Consider the following 16,941-nt stretch of genomic DNA (forward strand, 5'->3'; position numbering starts at 1 on the left):
ACCATTCCATAGACATATAAAAGTAATTGAGTTCTGATTACCTTATATTACTTATAAGGATCTTCTTGATGGGCCACATAAGAGTTGTATCTTTGAGCTAAATCTTTGGTATACCACTGATTTAAAAACTTTGTTTATAATACTTATAAACTATTGATTTTTTTTCAGTGTGTCAGTTCAAATAAATAAAAAAGGAAAAATAAAGAGAAAAAAAAGAAAGAAGGGGAATTATAGCCTCTGACTGATTATTCAAGTAGCCTCACATATCACATAAAATTTTAAATTATGATACTAGGGAAAACAATTTAAATAGAGCAATTAAGTTCAGTTTTCATATGAAGTAAATGACAAGAACTAAAACAAATTATCCGTTAAAGGGTCAAGGGTCACACATAGAGTAAAAGCACAATTTTAATTATTTTTTGATGCTAAATGTAAAGTATATAATATAAATTATGCTTTCCCAATGATTTTGCATATATAAGGAATTCATCATGGGCTGAGTGTGGTGGCTCACTCCTGTAATACCAGCACTTTGGGAGGCTGAGGTGGGTGGATCACTTGAGGCCAGGAGTTCGACACCAGCTTGGTCAACATGGTGAAACCCCATCTCTACTAAAAATACAAAAATTAGCCAGATGTGGTGGTGCATGCTTATAATCCCAGCTACTCAGGAGGCTGAGGCATAAGAAGCACTTGAACCCAGCAGGTGGAGGTTGCAGTGAGCCAAGATCACGTCGTTGCACTCCAGCCCAGGCGACAGACCAAGATTCTGTCTCAACAACAACAACAACAACAACTCATCATTAATTACATATGTATTGAGTATATTCAATATACAAAATACTCCAACCAGCCAATATTCAGTTTAATACTACTACTGATGAATGATAGTGAAAAAGTTTTTGTGAAATAATTACTTTTGGTATATCAGAGAAGACCAGTATTATGTAGAGAAGCTGAGTCATTTAAAATAAAAAGGTGTAACTATATTCAACAATACTCACACATATATAGTCTCAATATTGTACTTAACAGATACTCCAAAAGCTACTTAATTTGGGAATTACCAATCAATCAAAGCCTAGGCAAGTTCGCTTTGTGTCAGTATAGCAGTAATGTGATGTTACCATTACTAATCTATGTGGAATTGTAATTTAACATAGAAGCTATCAGGCATAAAAATATTTGTGCAAAAGAGATGCTAATTAATGACCAAGATATTTATCTAAAAACAGAAAAAGTCTATTCTTTGCTTTAGTTGTCTAACTGAAGTACAAATCAGGTAATTTACAGAAATAGTCAATGTATCTTAAAGACTAGGAAACAACAAATCCAGAGCAGGTTAGATTTCAAAAGTACATCCCCAAATCACCAGGTAAAATGTCCAGCATTAATAGTGATTATGAGATCATCTAGTCCAGTGCATTAAAGAGAAATATAAAGAAATATTAAGGCGCTAAAGAAAGCTGAAGTGCTAACTCTATAGGTTACTGGCACACTTTCCTTAAAAGTAGTGAAGACACTAACTCAACCAAGAACTTCGACTTATTAAATGTTTGCCTATTTACATCTAGTCAGTTCCATCAAAACATCTAAGCAATACAGAAAATACACAAAGCAAAACAAAAAAATATGAATTAAAAAATCAGAAAAGAAGGTTTAAACTAGAGAAAAAGTAGAGCACAAATATGCTGTCAACAAGGTTATGTCTTACAAGGTTTTGAATTAAACTGCCAAGCCAAAAAGAGAATAGCAATTAGTTGCATGATTCTTACTACGTATTATGAGGAGGAAGTATACCAGTTCCCTTAAAGGAAGCAAGGTTTTGTCATGTAGGGCTCTCAAATGAACTGAATGTCCATATTCCCTCAAATTCATGTTGAAATCCTAACCCTCAATGTGATGGTATTAGGAAGTGAGGTGTTCGGAAAATAATTAGGTCATGAGGTTGGAGTCCTCATGAATGGAATTAGTACTCTCATAAAAGGGACATCCCCCCCTACCACCACCCCCACCCCGCAAAAAAATTACCCAAGTGTGGTGGCACATGCCTGTAGTCCTAGCTACTCAAGAGGCTAACATAGGAGAATCGTTTGAGCTTAGGAGTTTGAGGCTGCAGTGAGCTATGATCATTCCACTGCATCCCAGCCTGGGCAACAGAATGAGACTCTGTCTGTCCAACCACTATGGTAGGGAGTTATGGGTTTCTTACAGCCAAGTCAAATGGTCCAGTTAATGCAGTTTTCTATTCATTTGTTTTAAAGGTAAAACCCAGATTAGTATTTCTTCCTAAAGATCACTTCTGCCAGAGAAAAGCTCTTGAATTGAAACCTATTTCAGATAATTACCTTTTCCTTGTCCAACTCTGTAAGAATTGCTTTTTTTTATTTTTCTCTATAACCTATATAAAAGACAACCACATTGTACTTAAAAAGTAGCCAATATTTTCCCAGACTTGCTGTATTTCAGTGGATTAAACTAGTCAAGGAAAAAAAATTATTTTTAAATGTTGGCTAATCCTCTATTAAGAATTTCAGGTTTTGCTCTAGATCACCTATTATATGATTATGATTTTCTTGGTATTCACTTATAAAGACAATGCTATTCATCACAAGCCTCTCGTGTGAAATTAGTGAGACTTCTGTCAAGCTTTTTGAGATTAATAAAGTAAATGTTTGTAAATAGTTTTGAGATATGGCCAAAGGAATAATAAGAAAAATAAGTCCATTTCCTGACAAGAAGGTAATAATGTTTTAAATAATAATACTTTGTTTCCGAGAAGATAATGTTTTCTATATCATTATTTATCCACTTAGACAATAAAGCATTTTTCAAAATAGGAATTTTTTTTTCTGGTAGTTGAAAACAAGAGGGAAACAGAGATGATATGCTAAACCAAGGCTCTCCCTTAGTCTCCTACATAACTAATTTCACTTATTTTTCCCCAGGCAGTCTTTAAAAGAACACTTAAACTGAGAGAATCTTTATTGGATTTACCCTGGTTATTGAATATTTGTTTTTAATTCTTAGATTTTTCAAAATACTTTCATATTCTGATCTTAAACAACATTTTGTCTTCTAAGAAGTTATGGAAATTCAAATAAAGCAAAACAAACCAAAAACCTCACCATTATTAGAAATAAGAGAAAAAATGAGACTATGAGAAAGCCTGCATTTTAACAAAAATGATAACCTCTAAAATACGGAGGATATCACTAAGTAAACTACAGAGAATATATCAAAGGTAAATAAAATCACTTCCAGTCAAATACTTATGTAAGTGTTTCCCATTATTAATGCCCTTCTGGAAGCAAAGAGAGCTGACGTCACTTTCATAAGCCAAATCTATTCAAAGGATTCAGTTTTAGAATGAGCCAGCAAAAATAAAAATTTTCTTCTGGGCCAAAGTCATTTTTAAAAAGCACTCAGTAGAAAACACATTTTAGGAAGAAGAGATTTTCTCCACTTTGCTTTTCTCTGGAGCTATGCTTAATTCCATGCATTAAATATGATACAACTACTTTATTCGTATCCAACGTGCAATTCTAATTGGGACTATCTTTAACACCATTAGGATATTTAGAATGATAATCTTAAAAAATGACTTTTTTCTGTTCAAATTTGAAGTTTCAGGATCATTTGAAATGGTACATTAGTATTTTATATTGTCTTCTTAGCTGACATATAACTAGCGGCATATACATATTACTTATGAAAATATAAATCATGGTGATGCTGATTATTTAATGTTATATTATTTCTGTTCACTGACAAAATTACTAGGTCTATAATATCAATAAAGGAACTATATCTAAACTATGCCTTATAGTTATGAATGCCCATATAATCAGTCTATGATAGTTTCAGCTTACATAAAAATATAAAAAGAAATAGGCACAAATAATTCCCAAAGAAGTGCTGTTAGCATGTAATTAGTATGGGAAATCTGTATTTGTGTAATGGAGATGGGGAGGAGAATGATTAGAAAAATATACACATGTGAAATTATAATATTTGTATTTAAAATAATTACACAATGTTAAGTACCAGAGAACTAGAATTCAATAGAATCATAAACCTATTGGTCTTGAAGGGACTTAAGATATATAATAAAATAAGAGAAAAAATATTGCTATTTTAATATGGTCAGAATTTTAAAAAATCTACTATCATGAATATACCAAGATAACTAAAGGTTGGGCTTCAAATAACTTGGCAAAAAAATCTTGGTAAACAAATAATCAAATTAGTGAAACTCAATAGTTACTCTCACATATATGACTTATTCAAATAGTGGAAAGGAGTTACTTAGTCCACATGCATTCTTTAATCTGACAATTACATTATTAAGTCATGGCAATTTATCAATTTACAGCCCTCTTTACCACTAATTAAGAGTGTCAAACTGACAATACTGAATACCATAATTAGCATGACAATGTTTAAAGGTGGTAGCTGTTGAGTTATATATTCAAATAACACCCAATGAAGAATGTAATTGATAATCTTTACCTCTTTAGGGAGCAATGAAATGAAGTCTCGTTGAAACTGGGGTTCTATCACTTGCATCATATGTTTTACTTGTGTTGGTTCACAACTATCAATCAGTTCATCTAAAGCAAGCAATTTCTCTGGTCCACTCCAGCTCTATCAAAGAGAATTAGAAATTTTTATTGTTTTAACAGATGTCCCAAATTACAGGCTTATAAAGGAAAACTCACATCTACACACAACCACAGTTGAACAGGGTAGAACTGTATAAAAAGTGGCTCCTCATAGTGACATTTTTTCCACAAGGCATTGAAGAAGGCATTTAATTTCATCACTTACCAACAACTTTTATTTCGTAAAAGGTTTTAAAAAAATCATGTTTGACAGAAAAATATTTTCTCATTACATTATTATAATAGTTATATGTTCATCTACCACCAAGTCACTAACTGAGAAGCCAAAATTTTATTCCAGAAACATCATTTTGGGTTACTGAGTAAATAATAGAAAATTTTGACAATTTCTCTACATTCTTTCTGGTAAGCACCATAAAATTAGATGGTTTTAATAAGGCACTCATCTGAAAGGAGACGAGCAGCATCATTCAGAGAAAAATTAGTAACTGGATATATTACACATTTGACAACTGTCTTCCACAAATTAAACAGGCTTTGATTTGTTATGTGAAAACAAATACACAATAGAAAATAGAATAAACAATAAAAACAATCAACAATAGAAAATAGTAGCTGATAGTGGTAAAATTAGAATATAAACAAAGGCCAAAAGAGGATAAGAAAGAGATACACTAAAAAAACACAAAAACACACAATTATGCTTCAGAAATAAGAGTTCCTTTAAATGACATCAGGGGATTATCTTAAAACATTATCCCAGTGAAGAACACCTGCACAGAAAAGCCATGATTCTTAAAAGGAAAAACTAAAATGCCATGTGAATAATTCAAAATGTTACAATTTCACACATTTAATTAACCTCATAATACTTAAATGAAAGAACATTCTTAAGCAGGCCTTTGTTTCTGCAAATCTATACTGATTTAAGCACCATTTTAAGAATTATTGTGTCCACTTTAGAAGTGGGTGAATAGAGAATAGGTGAGGTTTTCAGCTAAAAAGATCTGGATTTTGCCATTCCATTTCTTGTCCAAACAAGAAAACTTGATCCAAGACATGAAATATATAATAATTGACAACAGATATATTAAGGATATGAGGAGCTGTATTTGGAATACTTTTTAAAGTATTTATCCCTGTGGAATCTACAATGAACTTCTTCTCTTCTTTCTTATCATAAAATATGTATTAAATTGGCAATACCATAAAACATTTCAATGGTATTTATTTCCATAGTATATTCCATTTTACCACCTAATGTTAAAGAAATACAGGTTCCAACCAGTTGTGTCCCTTCCTTTTGCTTCTACAAATACATGTATCCAGAACATTCACCTTGAGTCTTACATTGTATCTTTTTTGGTCAGGGGATTTATTATACAAAGAAATGTAAAATACTCATAAACATGTATATGTACACACGTGACCAATTAAAAGCAGTTAATTTGAAGTTTAATTACCTTGTTTGGTTTGGTTTCTCTCACATAACTTCAAACACTGGTTTAAAACTTACCTCTTTGACATAACTGATAGTGATCAATCTCCACTCATCTCTCTCCATTTGGTATCAATAGAACAAACTCATTAATTTATTGATTCACATCCCTCACAGGATTTGAGGTGGGTTTTGATAATATGCTATTCCTCTCCATCTACATCATAGACAATGCATGGACACTAATATGAGGACATGCTCATTTGGAGTGATGGATAACTATGCTGACTTGATTAAAATGTAGCTTAGGCCAGGTGTGTTGGCTCATGCCTGTAATCTCAGCAGTTTTGGGAGGCAGAGGCAAGAGGATCACTGGAGCTCAGGAATTTGAGATCAGCCTGGCAACATAATGAGACCCCATCTCTACAAAAAAATTAGAAATCAGCCAGGCATGGTGGAATGCGCCTGTAGTCCCAGCTACTCGGGGCTGTGGCAGGAGGTCAAGTCTGCAATGAGCTATGATCACGCCACTGCACTCCAGCCTAGGTGACAGAGCGAGGCTTTGTCTCAAAAAAAAAAAAAAAAAAAAAAGCTAATATATGAGACATATCTTTTATCAAGGCTTTTGGAGGATAGGGTGTAGAAATTAAAGAAGACAGAACAGATGAACAGATGATAAACAACTAATTCAGACCTGAGCTAAATATTTGAAACTGTGTTAGAAATTTCCATATATTTAAGAAAAAGTACATGGAAAAAAATTATGCCTGTATAACAAAACATATCTAAGACTTTAAACAATATTTGAAACAATGTATTTTTATTTTGTTTTAAAGAATCTTTATAAGAATCAAAGACAATTTAAAACGTCTCAATTTAAATTATCTATATACTCAGCAGATGTTACCTCATGTTATCTTATTAAAAAGTATACCACTGATAGGCCCGGTGCAGTGGCTCATGCCTGTAATCCCAGCACTCTGGGAGGCCAAGGCAGGCAGATCATGAGGTCAGGAGATCGAGACCATCCTGGCTAACATGGCGAAACCCCATCTCTACTAAAAATATAAAAAAAATTAGCTGGGCATCGTGGCGGGCGCCTGTAGTCCCGGCGACTTGGGAGGCTGATGTAGGAGAATGGCGTGAACCCGGGAGGAGCTTGCAGTGAGCCGAGATTGTACCACTGCACTCCAGCTTGGGCGACAGAGCGAAACTCCATCTCAAAAAAAAAAAAAAAAAAAAAAAAAGGATACCACTGATAAAGACGAGTAGCAATAGAAAATGAGACTGTTTCCACTGATCACACATATTCAACTGTCCTATCGTTTAAAATCACATCCCTTTGGTGATTCTAAACAAAGATCTGGACCATAAAAACAGCTTTCCTCTCTCCAGCCTGGAGTCCTTCCTGAACTCCAGACCTGTATTATGTTGTTGCTTTTTCAACATCTATTTTTGGATATGTAATTGAAACTTAACATGTCTATTATCTTTCTCTCCAAATCTGTACTTCCACAGTCTTCCTCATTTCAGTAAAATAAACTCTATTTTACTAGTTACTCAGGCCAAGAAGTCTTTGGTCATTCCTGACTCCTCCCTCTCTTTCACCATCAGATGCTTTTGATCCAAATGAACTCACAGCCTTAAACTTTAAAATATATCCACAATCTGACTATTACTACACTGGATTGAGCTACCAGTATGAGTCACCTAGATTATTCCTGTAACTCCCTAAGTGGTCTTCCAGCTTTCTACCTTCGGCTCTTCGTTCTCTTCTCCACACTGTACTCAGTACTACTGTGAGAAAGTCTTAAACCTTCTTAAAACCTTCTAATGGCTTTCCATTTCACCCAAAGTAGAAATCAGTCCTTAGGTTGGCCTACAACACACTACTTTCCCATTACTTTCCCTTTTATTTACTCTGCTCTGCCATACACACTCTTTCTGTGCTGTAAACACTCCAGGCACACTCAGCTTCACAGCATCTTTCCTTGCTGTTCCTTGGAATATTGTTTCCCTAGATACCCACATGCCTTGCTTCCTTACTTCCTTCCCTGAGCAACCTCTCTAAAATTGCAACAAGTTCCAAACTCATCCACCTCATCCCCTTCTGACTAGAATGTAGGTTTCATGAAAAAGGGTTTTTTGTCTGTTTTATTCACTATTGCATACCACACCCAAGTAGGGCCTAGCACAGAAAAGGTGCTTAATAAATATTTACTGAATAAATAAATGAATCCCAAAAGAATCAGGAAATACTCTCTCTAGATTAATGCTATCATCTCAACTGTATCTCTAGAGAGTGTTTCTATTCTTTATATTTGATGGTATCACTAGGACTTGCTTGCTTATTCTGGCTCCAAGAGTGGTTTCAAATTTTGTATATATACAATTTAGCAGCAAGGGACATATACATTAACATGAAAACCTTGCAGCTAATAACTATCTACGTGTGTATGTGTGTGTGCGCGCGCGCATGCATGTGTATATGAAATAACAACCTACAACAACAATTAACGAAGAATAGTTGAGAGATAACTGAATTGGGGATCAGGAAATAATTTTAGGAGATACTGTCATTGTAATTAGGTTACAATTTAACCTCTTCAGGCCTTAGTTTATCTGCAAAAGCAGAGTGTTGGATAATTCTTTTAATTATTATTTTACTGCTACTTGAAAAGTGGTTGTCTCAGAAAAGAGAAAAAAAAAAAGTACTTCCTTTGGCCTTTCATGGTAGCCATGTTGGAACACATTGAAAGGGAGAGGAAAAACATTCCAGGTTCAGAAGCAAATTTTAATTTAAGGACAAAATTGCAAATGCAAATTTGAAAATTCCCCATGGAAGTGGTGTTTTATTTCAGGTAAATTAGGGCACAGAGGTAGTAGAGAAGAGTAGAAGGAGCACTAAACTGCAATCAAGAGCCTGGGCATCACCAGGAAACTCACTGTAGAACAACATGGAAGTCTCTTAATGAGTCTGAGTCTCAGAGAACCCACCTACACAGTGAGAGGCTTGGTCCAGGCCATTGGTTCCCAAATGCCGATCAAGGACAGCAAGAATTACTGAGTTCTAAAACCCGCCAGCAGATAGTCTGATTCAGTGGCTGAAGACATTTTATTTTTTAAACAAGCAACTCATCCAGTGTTGATGGAGATGACTCACAAAGCAGCATTTGGGAACCACTGGTCTGGATGATCTTCAGTGTCCCAATTAGATAGACTGTTTTATGACCTTGGGTAGTACTGCACCTGAATTTCATGTGGTAAAGAACTCACTTCTCTAGCACCTCTAGCACATGGTTATCCAGTCTGTTTGAACAGTTCCAGGATTCGAGTAACTTATTATCTCCCATTCTACTGTGGGCCAGTTCTAATTGCTAAGTTTAACTTAATGCCAAAATCTGACTCAAAGAACATAATTCAGGTTTTACTTTCTGAAGAAACCAAGAATGAGTCTTTTCCTACTTTTATACAAAAGTCGTTAAAATATTAAAAACAGACATCACATTTTCTCCTGGTCTTCTCTAGCTAAATACACGACTTTCTTCAAGTCTTTCACACAAAACAAGGTTTTTAAATCACTGTGTCCCAAATACAATTTCAAAGTAATAATAAATTCAATTTTGGCACTATCCTGTAGGTTTTAATCTTTTGTTGATTAGCGAATGAGATGTAAATAAAGTAGATTTGAGAACATGTACAATTTCTAAGTGTTCCCATGAAACCTAATTAAATCTTCCAATGGAGAAGTTTTTTCTCCATTTTTAATATCAAAACACATGTATTTTATACTTATCATTTTAAAATATTTTTAGTATAACATCTTTTCAAAGTACATAAATAGCTTAATTCCAATATGCTTTAATTAAAATAATGTAAAGCTAATGGCATCTGTGTAAGGTTAAAGTTCTTCCATATCACTTTATCTTTGATCCTCATAGCAATACTGTGAAGCTAGTGTTAACGGTCCCTTTTTAGATCTGAGAAAATTTCTGAGGTCCACTAAGATTATTTCTTGACCAAGGGAAGAAACTAACATTTATTGAGTCTCCAATATATTTCCAAGTATAACTTTAAGCAGATGTACATGTTTTTTCCCCTTTGACAACTTTTTAATGTTATGTGTTTTATAGAGTGTGAAAATAAAGGCAAGAATGGTTATATATTAATGAAATTATTGTTTTTAAGAGACAATGTCAAAATTTGAACTAAGAACTTGTCCTTCTATGTCATTTGTGCTACTCTCAAGATGTTTCTGAATACAAATTTCAATATAAGATAATGTTCATGTAATTAATGTCTTTACCTAGTCTGAAAAGTTTAAGTGAAAAACCATTTATTAGCACCTGAATGATATAAACAAGCCAAAAAAATGACCAACTCGCTTCCCTAAATTAATCTGAAGCATCAATCTGACTGCCATACAAAGTGGATCAATGGCTACTGAAAATTCAAATGGTATAAACTTTCTATTTTTTTTTTGGTTTTGTCTTCAATTTGCACTTCTATTTTCTAGTGGCATTCTGTTTCAGTCCTCTTTTATGCAAAATGGAGTATCACTTGTTCATACTCAATTTATAAAACAGAATACAGAGTACTTTGTCAGAATAGATGGAACTGGACCAAAGCAATGCTGTATCACTGCCTTAGGAGCAATAGCAGAACAGTAAGGGGACAAGCTCTCCCATACTGCTTATTATGCAACAGAAAAGTCATCATGAAATGCCCCCACAGTATATTTGTAGAAATCATGCCAGTTTAATTATCCCTCAACTCTCTCACATAGGTCAACTCATGACTCCCCACTTTATTATGAAATTATATCTCCACAAGTTAGACATTAAAGCACTTGCCTTTAGGCAAGTGAATCATTTCTAGTTACTCTGGGACCAGCCCTGAAAATAAAGGGCAGTGTACAACAATGAGGCCTTGGGTGTGTCAGAGACAGACATGGTACTCAAAAGATGAAGGTCCTGATCCACCTGTCCAGTTGACCTTTTGTTGCTACAGATTTCTTTGCTACAGAACATTTATCTGAAAAAAATGTATATAATACTATACCTGCAGGGGTAATTCCACATGCTATTCCTGTTAACTAAGAACATGTTTTCTTCACTGCACCTACTCCTTTTACAGGACCAAAAGCTATTCTAACATTCTTTAGCTTATTGAATAAAGTTTTTTTTTTCACATTAACATTTCCGAAATTGGAATGCATCTAAAAAAACTACGATGTCTCAGATTTGATGAAATACAGCATGCGGTAACATTTGGACATTTTATTTAAAAAGCATGAGCTAGCTAAACAAGCAAACGGTGTACAATGAACTCTCTAAAATATCCTGACTAAAATAAAGCTGAAATGCCTCTTCCTATAGATCAATACTACAGAGTCCCTTTAAAATTGAGAAATATCCTAGATAGCAAGCAAAGAATATTCAGGTATTCCAAAACGTTGGAAAAAATGAGCCCTACCACAGAAAAAGTAAATCTTACTCTGAACTACCTTCTGAAAAGAAATAAGCCTTTTCATATAAAATAAGCATTTTGGAGGTTATCTACGATGATGATAAAACTATTGCTAATAGTGTAATTTTCAATCATGTTGGTATTTTCTTATAAAAATGATATGAAATCAGTGAAATCATGTGATATGAAATCAGAATGATACATGCTGTTCACACTACATGCATGTGTTAGCATGGCAACACACAACCATATTCCTACTTCTTTGGCTTAATCAGAGATGATAAAAATCTTTAAATTATTTTTTTAAAGCTATACAAGTGTCTGAGTTTTATTTTCACCTCTTATTGATGGATAAATTTCCTTTTAAAAGGATGGGACAAAATTAAAAATTTAGAATTCTGAGGGTGTGCATAGGAAAAAATAAAAATTAATTAACATTTTACAAACCATCATGAACCAGAGGCAAAATAACTCAGGAGGAAGGGTAGGAATAATCCCCGGGGAAAAGGTAAGTTTAATCAACAAATGACTATGAAAATGAACACTTAAAAAAAATTCTTTGTAATTACAGTGGCTTATAACATTTTAATAACAATAAAATCTAACTTTCATTCCTCTAACCCAGATTCTTTAGTACCACTGACATTTTGGGCTGGATAATTCTTTGGCATGGAGATCGTCCTTCATATTGCCTCTACTTACTAGATGCCAGCAGTGTCCTGCGCCCCATCCCCTCAGTTATAAAAATGAAAAATGTCTTGAGACACTTTTGTCTCAACCAGGGGAAAAACTAATCCCTGTTGAGAGCAAGGCTTAAATCTTTCAGTTACCAACCAAAAAAAGGTTATCCTAGTTTTGCAGAAATCACCTGAAGGGTAGAAAACAATTTTAAAAATCCATTTAAAAGCAATACTGCTCCAAGTTAGTTTTCTACCTACAGAAGAAAAAAATAGACACATTTATCTCATATTCATCTAGGTATTTAAAATATCAGGGTTTACAAAGTGAACACCTTAAAAATCTGAAACACTAAAAGTCAAGTAAAGTATCATCTTTACCAACGATTATTGCCTTACGCATTGATTAAATACCTAACCATTCAAGCAGCCAGAGGTAGGATAGTATATTTTTTTTACATTACTATGGAGGCTAATATCAGATATTTTTACTTTACATAATTTATATTATTTATTATTTGCAACAAATAATTGAGTAAGTACTTAATCCTTGCCATGTATTTTGCTAAACACTTGATTTATATGCATTATCTTACTGGAAGAAGAGATAAATCAATGTAATATCACTATCTTAGGTTATAAAGTTCATAATATTCAGGGTTTGGTTGTAACCAATCTTCCCTGTACACATCCAAAGAATATAAATACTATTAAAATATAGTAATCAGGACTCAAGCACGGTAAGCCATATACAAGCACGGCACTGAAGAAAAGAAGCTGTATTAACTCTAGCCAGAATGGTTCTTAAATTACTCTTAAATGCCTAACTTACAAGCAATGCAGTTTAGAAAACTAGACAACCCAGAAATTCAAACAAAGGAGAAGATGAAGGAAGGTCTTATTATTTAAAAAGCAGTAAAAAAATGTCAGTGCACAGTTACACAAATAAGTATTGGACTTTCTCAATTATGACACTCAAAAATTGAGTTCCCTTGTTTTTAACAGCATTTTTAAATTGAAATAAACAGCATATAACATTCACCATTTTCAAGTGTATACTTCAGTGCTTCCCAGTGTATTCACCTTGCTGTGCAACCATCGCTACTATCCAACTCCAGAACACTTCCATTACCCCAAAAGGACAATCTGTACCTACTGGCAGTTAGTCCTTCTCCTCCCCTCATTGTCAGGCAGCCATTAATCTACTTTCTGTCTCTATGGATTTGCCTATTCTGGACATTTTATATAAAGAGAATCAACATGTGGCCTTTTGTGTCTGGCTTCTTTCACTTGGCAGAATGATTTCAAAGTTCATCCACAGTATACTATGTAAAAGTGTTTCCTTCTTTTTTTACGGATGAATAATCCCTTATTTTGCAGCAATTAAGTGAGGCATTTCAAGTACTATGTTTAGATATGTCACCTGAAACATTTTTAGCCATTCCTGGAGGCCTGTAGGTGGCTGGACAGATGTAATTCGGCGTCGTTGTTGACCTTGGCCATTGGCTGCTCTGAGGTCCCCAAAAGTTGTTGGTGTTGCTGAACATGGTACAAGCCCAGTGGTACTACAAAAAAAAAAAAAAAAAAAAAAAAGAGAGAAAGGATAAAAGGAAAAAAACAAAAGTGAAAGCAAAGATAGATACTTATTAATAATAGATTCTAGTACAAAGAATGATGATCTGGCATATTTCAAACATCAATTAATTACCTTTCTTCCCAGAGATCATAGGTACACAAAACCTATTTGCTATTCTTACAGTAAGTTTCCTCCCTCCTACATAATGCCTGTTATTATCCCAGAAATGCTAATTGCAACCAAATAACAGAATCTCCATGACAAAACTGCAAGTCGTTAATATATACAAATAATGTTAAAATATTTCCTTAGAACATACAAGTCCCACTTCTCCTATGACTGGTCTTCGGTGACATAAGTAAAGTTTAAATTTTCTTTATAAAAAGGGTTGTGATACTTTATTAAAGCTTTAAAAAACTCAGACATAGAAATACTATGTTCAAATGTTTTGAATTTCAAGAATCACATTATTCCTTAAGTTTGCCTCAGATGCCTTCAAAATTGTCTATAATATTTCTAATTTTTTACTGCTATTTATAAAGCTTGGTCTGAATAGTTGACAGGACTCAGTCTTGATTAGAAATACATTTATTCAAAACAGGTAAGTATTAAGAACTTATATGCAAAACTAAATAAGATCATCTAAACATTTTTATACAATAATTTAAATTTTGAGATTTAACTGTCTCAAACAAACTTGAAATTCAATTCTGCCACTAGTAAAATGATGACGACTAGATGATCTCTCTAAAACTGTCTAGCTACCCTAAAAATGACCAATTAATAGCAGAAAGAATATATAACTATATTACTAACGTATTAAACTTTCCTTTCTAATTTCTGCATGTAATTAAACTAAACTCAAGGTAAATATTGGGTATCCATTTTAAAGACCTTGGAAAAAAAGCAGCAGGAAGGTCTGGTTTAACAAAATTATATTTGAAAAGAAATTCTCACTCAATTCATTGAGCTATGTTGATTAATTATTTTAAATTCAAAGAACACTTATAAATTGCATCATAATAGTTAACAATCAAACTCTGATAAATTACTAATGAAACAACTCCTCCAGCTGTTTTTTTCTATCCAGCATTATTTTGTTAAAAAATGTATCTCAGTCACCAGATTTTACAGAAAAGTCTTCTTATCTACTCCCTTTAAATCCTCTAATAGTATAAATCGAAGACAATCTTTAACATTCAGCAATTAAATCTATCTTTTCTTCTTTCAAATTCAAAGGTAAGTTCTATTTTCTTTTTCTCCAAAATAAAATAGGATATGTTTATAACAAATTTTTGATGGAAAAATCATAGTTTTATCTTATTAGCAAATCTGTCAAAAATATCACAAAATACCAAATATATACCTTCCTAACCGAGAGTCTCCAAAAAAACATGGAAATAAATATGCTGTTTGGTCTAATTTTGCTTTAATAAAATTATATATTAACAGGCTAAAAATAAAACTTCTGCCTTTTCAGTTGCTTTGTCAATATAAAAAGTGAGCAACTAAAGACAAATTTTACTAAAATGTGTTCTGTAATAAAAATTCAGCACTCATTTATTCTAAGCTGCCTTAAAAACAGTGAACAATGTAATTAATACCTTTGTCCTGGTATCAGCCATATTAATAGAAGACTGACACATTTAAAAAACAGCATTAACAGTTAGTTTAACATTAAATGCAAATTTCTCATCCAAGAAATACTTTATCATGACTAGAAGGGAAAAGCAAAATGAAGTGAATAGTTTCACTTGTTTCTCTATCCCTCCACACCCTCTGGTGGAAGTGCCAAAACACAGTAAAACTGTCAAAAGGCAAAGAGTAACAGGAAGGGGGACAGTTAACATAAGAAAAATCACACAGAAAAGCAGCTCCTGAATAAGAGATAGCTTTATTTTTCTCTTCTGTGTTATCTCTTCACTTTTTGAATGTAAGACTATTCCAATTATGATGATTTTCAAATTTCATAAAGCAGCATTTCAAAGAAATATTTTTTACAACTGAAATAAAAACAAGCTATTTCTCTATAAGAGGCACAATCTGCAACAATGTTCAATAAAAAAATTACATCTGAGCAATGTTAATTTTAGTGCATCTTATAGAATAAAAATAACTAAATTGAAATATTTTGAGAGAAAGGAAGAAATGTCATAACCATGAAGTTCTTATGGTTTCTACTGTTAACTTTCAATCACTTATTTTAAAAACTGGCAATTATACAAAAAATTCTGTTTTAAAGACCAAAAAAAAAAGCTCTAAGATACTTCTGTCATTTAAATTTTAAAATACGACATTCCAAGTGACATTCAAAGCCACTTTTAATTGACTGGGCAATAGACATTGTGCTTAAGTTAGCCTAATAACTGTGAGAGTGGGAAAAGTTTTATACTGATGTAAAATCCAAAAATAATGGGGACTGAAGTAGAAAAAGATTACAATTATATTTCGTTGTTATGGAAACTATTCTACTGGTATAGAAAAGAAATGTATGTGTTAAAAACTTAAGACCTACCAAGCCCATAAAAGAAAATTTCTAACACATTAATTTCATGAAATAAGATTGAGTTAGTAATTGTTTTACTTCACTGCTAATAAATGTATCTTCAAATTTCCATACATAAATGTCTACCCTAGAACAGCTGTTGCTATAGTAACAAGACACAGGGGCTCATATTCATATTTTATGGTTTACTTTTTAGAATTCCTTAAAAATTGTAATTTTAAATTTTTGTTCACAAGATAATTTCTGCTTGTGTCCTACTTCAAAATGTATTAGTAACAAAACATAAACTAAGGTGGCATTCCTTTTATTTAAAATGATATAGTTCTCAATTTCCGGTAATCTCAAAATGTGTTAAACAGTCAACCATACTAGTAACATTATTATTCTATAAGAATAAACTAAAACACTTTCAGAATCAACTCTAAAAAACGGAGAATCATGAGATAATCATTATATTTAATATTACCTTGTATATTCTGAGACTTTGCATGGTTTCTTTCCCAAAGAAAAAGAGCGGACCTCAGAACCATGGTCCAACTTTCTTTTCATCTATAAGGTAAAACAAACAAGATATGTTTTTTAAAAATCGTCTAACTATCAAATCTTGAGTCAGCATGGTTAATATTTTAAATTCTTAAATTTTCATA

The 16,941-nt window shown here is 33.0% G+C and overlaps 1 protein-coding gene across 4 annotated transcripts in view; it reads right to left on the reverse strand.

Moving 5' to 3' along the window:
- FBXW7 (F-box and WD repeat domain containing 7) overlaps positions 1-16,941 on the reverse strand; it is a 216,583-nt gene that overhangs the window by 12,020 nt on the left and 187,622 nt on the right. For all 4 annotated transcript variants that reach the window (XM_055385507.2, XM_019025750.3, XM_031010238.3 and 1 more), the window contains 3 exons: positions 16,761-16,843; positions 13,636-13,777; positions 4,516-4,650 (listed from right to left, as the gene is read on the reverse strand). In XM_055385507.2, the coding sequence (XP_055241482.1) occupies positions 4,516-4,650; positions 13,636-13,777; positions 16,761-16,843 (360 nt within the window). The remainder of the gene's footprint in view (positions 1-4,515; positions 4,651-13,635; positions 13,778-16,760; positions 16,844-16,941) is intronic.

This window comes from Gorilla gorilla, chromosome 3, assembly GCF_029281585.2.
Source record: "Gorilla gorilla gorilla isolate KB3781 chromosome 3, NHGRI_mGorGor1-v2.1_pri, whole genome shotgun sequence".
In the NCBI taxonomy this organism is placed as follows: Eukaryota; Metazoa; Chordata; class Mammalia; order Primates; family Hominidae; genus Gorilla; species Gorilla gorilla.